The sequence below is a fragment of the Euprymna scolopes genome, chromosome 27 (genome assembly GCF_053919585.1).
Source record: "Euprymna scolopes isolate OS-2025 chromosome 27, ASM5391958v1, whole genome shotgun sequence".
Taxonomy (NCBI): domain Eukaryota; kingdom Metazoa; phylum Mollusca; class Cephalopoda; order Sepiida; family Sepiolidae; genus Euprymna; species Euprymna scolopes.
The window spans coordinates 66,990,475-66,997,974 of NC_136508.1; the positions used below are offsets into that span (position 1 = coordinate 66,990,475).

General features: G+C 37.8%; 1 protein-coding gene across 3 annotated transcripts in view; it reads left to right on the forward strand.

Moving 5' to 3' along the window:
* Positions 1-7,500, forward strand: part of LOC145248889 (uncharacterized) — a 127,866-nt gene that overhangs the window by 73 nt on the left and 120,293 nt on the right. For all 3 annotated transcript variants that reach the window (XR_013863421.1, XR_013863422.1, XM_080110655.1), the window contains exon 1: positions 1-3,726. This exon is cut by the window's left edge and continues 73 nt beyond it. Coding sequence is in view for 1 of the 3 variants with exons in the window: in XM_080110655.1 (XP_079966781.1) it covers positions 83-3,724 (3,642 nt within the window). In the remaining 2 variants the exon portion in view is untranslated. The remainder of the gene's footprint in view (positions 3,727-7,500) is intronic.

The window sequence follows — 7,500 nt, forward strand, 5'->3', positions numbered from 1 at the left end:
TACGAAACATCACACAGAGGACGGTGACTTAGGACTGCGACAACGACAGATCGACTTGACAAAAATCCCCAAAGAATAAAGGATGGAGACCCACACATCATACTACTACGGTAACTCGTCGACAAGAAACGGGACTTGCATGGATTCCCCTCCCCCACCATACGTAGGCGGAGGGGATTTATCCTTCGAGGGGGTAAAATTTTCCGTGATGGGCTCCGGTCGCAGAGTGGTCCCTTGTCAACATTGCAGGCGTGACCTCGGCACCTTTGACACACTGCTTCTTCACTCGGAGGGGCTAAAGAAAGGATCAGTCCGAAACGAAGTTATCTTCGTGGTTAACGTCCTGGAGCGCTATAACGCCACTGGAAACTACGAATTGGCGGACGCCCGTCCACCACTCTACCAGATCCCTAACTCCTCGCATTTTGGTGCCGAGTACTGCCGACACTGTAACCAAGTCGACTCCTTAACGAACAAACCGCTCTCCTGCGCCAGTACCCGCGCCGAAACTTCGTCTCATGATTCTTTCTCGGATGCTGAACAGTTTTCAATGTCACTAGACGAAAACACACCGCCGACGAACAAATGCTTTTCAAAACGCCATCATTCAGAGCAAGGTTTCCAGGAAGAGCAGCTACCCAGAGGCCACCACCATCAAAATGGCCACATCCATTCTCCAGATCAGCATATCAGCACTTCACAGAGACGCCATGATTATATATCGAATTCAAACTCTAAACGGCGGAAGCGATCGAGTTCCCCTAAAGACTTAGTCAATCAAAAACCCCATTCTCCAATGACAAATTTATCCTCACAATCACGAACTGAATATTTTTTAAGTGGAAATCAGGAATATATCAGCGCTGCCTACCCGGGAGAAATTTCTAACCAGTCAAAGATTACCCTTCAGGACAATAAATTGAAATCCATGACGACTTTACCGTACCAAACTGGTTATAAATGCCCGGTGGTCGCTCCCCAACAGAATGACCTATTTCTCGTTGAAGCTGACAAAAAATTAAAAGATAAAATGGGCCGACAATTCAGGGATGTACTTAATAAAAAAGCACACACAAAAGGCCCTTACCATGACAACCAACGGAGCGAAGATCTGGAAGCGCTAAAAAATGATTTATTAACGGACCCGAAGACTAAGAACGAAATAAACAGGTTAGTGGAACATTTTATGCAATCATGGATTTCGAACCATAACGATAAATTAAATAATGATTCATTGAAAGAATCGGATAATAGGGTTTTAGGTAGAAAGGGGGACATCCCTCCGCCGTTGAAAATAGACACCAACGATGGTGTTGAGTTGAACGTTGTGTGTTCCCAGGAATCTCTCGCAGAAAGGCCGCTTGTTTACCCAGAAAAGCACGGGCAGAATGAAGACCAATTCATCTCAGACAAGGAAGAATTTCAGGAATCGACGTACATTCCTCACGACGATAAATCGTACAGTCCAACCGAACGGGGGGTCGAGATCCGGAATCGCAGAAAGTCTAGCTACATGATACAAACCCCTGCCAATGATAGCGGCTTTTTTAGCCCAAGTCCGAAGATAATGTTAAATCTTAGCCCGTTTGACCACGAACATAACGAGTCTAGTTCTTTTCGACGCATTTCAGACGATATATCTTCCAACGTTGGTTCCCCTGATGTCAGTTTCGCTGAGAAGTGGAAAGACAACCGGCACACTTACACCAACAACGCTGAGAGTAACAAGGGGTATGCCAGCGACGAAACCGCCAATAACCAAAACAACGACAACAACAACAACAACAACAACAACAACTTGGACTACGATGACGACGCGGCGAACGTCACTACTAGCTGTAAGAGCGACACGGAGAACTGCGACTTCCACAGGAACATGACATGCGAAACTAGCAGTGAGACCGCAACGGTGTGTAGCACCAGCAGTGCCTACATCAACGACGAAGAGACCAACGATTATGACTACGACATCATCAACCCCGCCATGTCCCCGGGAGATGGTTTTGCCCCCTCAATTTCACCTGAACACTGGGACGATTTTCGTCGATCGATCAGTTCAAATAGCGTCGACTGTCCCACTGGTACTGGCACAGAGAGTCCGAGTCCCGATGAACCATTTTCTAGCCACGAACAGTTTCGACGACGATCGAGTGGCGACGACAGCCAATCCACTACCACGTCACTGAAAAAGAACTTCACGTCATTTGAAAAAATCGAAAATACGCCCGTAATCTACCAGGACGTAACCGAAAACTTCAGCCCCCCTCGACACAGTTATGTGACCGCTTCAAGTCCCGATTCCCCTAAATGGGATAGCAAAGCCACCGAGCAAACCAACATCAGCGAGTGCGGAGCCGACGACCCAGCGTCCAAAGACACAACAACTGAACCTGTCGAGAAACAAGAAAGCCGAGAGCCCCACGACTCGGGTGACATTATTGTAGCGAAACGACTCAACTTTGATAATTGTTCAAGTCCACCAGTCGCTGACAAAACGAACAGTGAAACATCGCCAACAGCTGAGGACTTACAAACGGAACCCCGTACCGATGACAACGAAACAAGTCATACCGACGCAGCCACGCGTGAAAAGGTTGATACCGAGCAGAATGAAGACAGTAGCAGCGGAGTTGGACAGGAGAACCCTATCCTTTCACCGGTTCCGCAGGAAGAGAAGACCATCCGCCAGAAAAAGGAAGCCCCCGCTGAAAACATTCAGCAGAAAAAACAGGCCAGGCGTGTCAAGATCAACGACAAACGCTCGACCGATTTCTCATATAAAGTTGTTAGTAAGGAACGCTTTCCCCTTAAAGAACCAGACCAAGAATCGCTCACAACTTGCAAAGCTCGCGCAATCCTACAAAGCCTGGAGACGAGTAATAAAACTATCGGAACTTACACACCATTCGAATTGGAAAATGTGCGCACAAAGAACTCATCGCAGAACTTGTTATTCACAGGAGGACCGTTCCAAGCGGACCAGAACTTCCGCAGTTGGTTGGCAGACATCGTCTGCAACAAGAATGGTCAGTATATCGTGACCGACTGGAGTAATTGCTGCGTACAAATGTTCTCTACGTCTGGTTTGCCTGGTGATCGTGTTACCTTCACGTCAGGTCCATGGGGTCTAGCTCTAATGAACGACAATATTGTCGCCTGTACGGTGCCGCATGCCAAACAGATCTCTCTATTGTCACACGGTTCTCGCCTAATCGTTGTTGGGCTCGTGTCGACAATACGACGCTACTGGGGAATTGCTGTCGCCAAAAACCAGAACCTTGTTTGTTCCTGCACCCAGGGCATAGATCTGCTGAACCCAGACGGTAAGGTCCTGCGCACCATCCAGTATAACGAAGTGGAACTCGAATTCTTTGTTTTCCCACAATATCTGACAGTCGGTGACAACGGTGTCATCTATGTGTCTGACAGTTGTGGGACATACCTGATTGGACTTCCCGAAGATGGTGACTACAGCTTCAGCTTCAAGCCCCTTAGCGGCATCAAACTTAGGACCCCACGTGCCATTGAGTACGGACGGGACGGATTCGTGTACATCGCCGACACGGACACCGATAAAATATACCGATTGACCGAAGACGGGGTTCTCGACTCGGAACTATTCAACGCTGCCGACAATGTCAAGGGCCCTCTTGCAATTACAATACGAGACAGAAAGATGATTGTGACCCAGAAGGACTCCTCAATTCTGATACTCCCAATCTAAAAGTGAGTAAGAATGTCCGGGCGTTTTTATTATTGGGGAATTTTAAAACCAGCCAGTGGTGAGATCTGTTTATTTCTGTTTATGTTTCCTTGAGACCTGCATATCATGTATTTATTTGGTTTGCGTACGTCGCCTTTGTTGTTTATGCGTTCTAAATACGAACAGCCACTCTTTTGTTGTACTTTTCAAATAGGTAGCATCTTTGATCATGCGTCTGTTTCTGCAATACCTTTAAAAGATAATTATGCATATGCTCGTAGATAATCGCTTCCTTTGTTTAAAATCAACGAACAAGATTTCCTTTCTTGGTTCGTTTATCTATATATTGAATAATATTTTTAGGTACAGATTACCCAACAGCTTATATATATATATATATATATATATATATATATATATATATATATATATATCAACCCAAGAAGTTTTTTCACCCTGCCGTCTTGATTAAGATTTAAGCTTTCTTCTTTTAAAAACGAAAAACGAAATTACAAAAATAACGAAATTTTTCCTCATTAAAATAAACATAACTTGAGACTCCCCACACTTGATTTTAGACAAAACTTCCGCCGTATCTTAGGCAAGCACATCATTAATATCTGTTTTTTTTAATGATATATACCTAATTATAAGCATTTGTGTTTTTATAAGTATTCATTTCATGTTTAGTGCAATTATATAGGACAATACAAGCAAAAAAGTTTGTAAATATGGTTATTGTTCTCACCCTGCGTAAACCATTACTTCAACTATTACTAAATAAATGCAGCTAATAAAATAGAAATTTATGATGTCATTGATGGATACAATTTATTGGAATCATAATTCAGGTTTAATAATGAGAAACTACTTCATGTACATTTTTAAAAGCTAGATTAATCGTAATTTATTTTATTGGGACGATTTTAAAATTATTAAAGACGTTATAATTAGATTTACGATTACAATGTATATTAACAGAAATTATAATTGATTTAAAAATTGTGCGAACCTAAAATTATTTTTTACTTCGTAGGATAACGCGGGATTTGTGAAATCGGCCATTTTGTAAGCGGAACTTTTATTAATCCTTTATATTTAATAACGATTTAACTTATTAAATTTAAAAACAAAATCTAATATGGCCGACTAACAAGTTTTAATGAAAGCGGAAAAATAAAAAATAAAAATATATCTATTTAATGATTTTGATTTAGTAAAGAACATCTTATTAGAAAACTAACAAAAAGTAAACATCTTCAGAACAAAATAAGATTTTCAATTCATTAAATTATGTGTTTGTCATGCACTGTTTAATAAACTCGACAAAAAAATAAAATAAAATAAAAATAAAATCATGGCGCAGATGCAATATTAGACTTTTCGTCCGATAGTAAACTTACTCTCTTATTTCCTTGCTTTTATCACTATTTCTGAATGAATCTATCCTTAAAATATTTACATTATTTCTGTTCGTAAATTGATTTGGCAACAAGTCGACGAGAATAGGCTATTTCAATACACACAAAAGCACACATATACACACTAGATTCAAATCATGGTACCTATATATACATACGTATATACTCATATTACACACACACACACACACACACACACACACACACACACACACACACACACACATATATGTGTATATATATATGTGTGTGTATATATATATATACATATATATACATGATTAAAATCTATCCAATCGTTGAAAGATTTATTAATATTTTTAATCAAGAAGAAAATGTGAAGAAATAGCCTTCTCTCATCGATTACGGTGATATATATATATATATATATATATATATATATATATATATATATATACATATATACATATATATATATGTATATATATACATATATATACACCCACCCACGCACCCCTTCCCCATATATATATATATATATATATATATATATATATATAGAGAGAGAGAGAGAGAGAGAGAAAGAGATAGATAGATAGATTGATAGAGAGATAGATAAACTAAATGTGTGGTAAATGAATTTAATGATAGTATAGGTTCGTTTATATGTTTTAAGAAAACGAGAAAGAAAAACAACCAGCGATAGTGTACGATTGTTTCAGAGATGATAGAAATTTTATTTAGATATAATATCATAATCAGCACAATATGAAGGAGGGGGTGTTCGACAGCTAAATAATAATAATCATATATATGTGTTGGACGTATGCGTATGAAAACTCTTTTAAATCAGATCAAACCATTTTTTAATTCTTATTTTTGAGAATGGCTATACTGAATTAAATATCGATTCCCTTTTAAACTACAGTTATATAAACTGTTAGTATGTTAGCTGGGTAGTATGATAATTATGTAAAAAAAATAACAAAAAAATCGTAAAATTGACGGGAAAAAATGCATACAAAAAAATGAAAAATAATAAAAAAGTAATAAAAAAAATGACTTCACTACGACAAAAAACAAAAACAAAACAAAAACCAACAAAAAACAAACACACACACACACAAAAAAAAAAAATGACGGACCGACGACTTCTTCGCATTCATCGGAATGATACGAAGCTACCACACGCAATTAAGTCACCCAATTACTCTAATTAAACGTTAATAAGTTGAGGGAGATGAGACGCCCGACTCTTGATGAGAGGGTACCTGCCCGTTAGGTGTATAATGAACGCGTCAGATCTTTTCTTAGTGCCGTGTATACAAGCGAGGCAATCAGTGTCCAGGTACAAAGTTGTTTTTTTTATCATTAAGAGAAATTGGAAATGTGATAGAAAATAAGGACGCGACTAATTGCACTAGATAATGCATAAGAAATATGAGAAATTACTTTTAATCATGAATATAATATTCTATAACATTAAACGTGATGTAAGATCGACATGTAAGCTTTAGTAATATTTTATTATTATTATTATTATTATTATTATTATTATTATTATTACTTTATATACAGAAAGTATATAATTTAACACAGTCTGTTTAGTAGCGTATATATATATGTATATATATATATATATATATGCATATATATATATATATATATATTTCTGTGGAAATATATTCTCTAATAATATATACCAATGCTTATTTAAGAAGTTCAATGTAATTACAGAGCAATACAGTGAATGAATGACGAAAGTCTATATTCCAAAGTTCATGATGTTGACCATCTTATAATTTATTCCTTTAATTCAGTTGATCTTTACAGTTCTTGACAGTATCTGTTTCGTAGCGCAAAATCAATCAATTAATTATTATAACAATCAATGAATCTATTATGCCCTTAACTCATCAGAAAAAATAGCAACAATCAATCCGTCAAAAGGAAATAAAGTGCGTTTTGACATGATTAAAAATCCGAAGATTGGAAGAGAACCTTATAATATGTTTCATATTTACTATAATAATTATTAAATACTTACAGACACTAGTGTTTCATCCTTTCGGGAATCATCAGTGTAGGGTGTCACGATTAACACCAAATGTATATTACTTTGATTGAACAAATTCTAATTACACACACACACACACACACACACACACACACACACACACACACACACACACACACACACACACACACACACACACACACACACACACACACACACACACACACATATATATATTTATATATATAACAAAACGATCGTTCAGGTATTAATTTCGAAACTCAACCGAACAAAGTGATCAATATTTCCCAGATAGAGTTTGATAAAAAAAAAAGAATCAATATTATAAAATTCTATCTGAAAATATATTAAAGGCTTTATAGGTATGTTTTATGCGG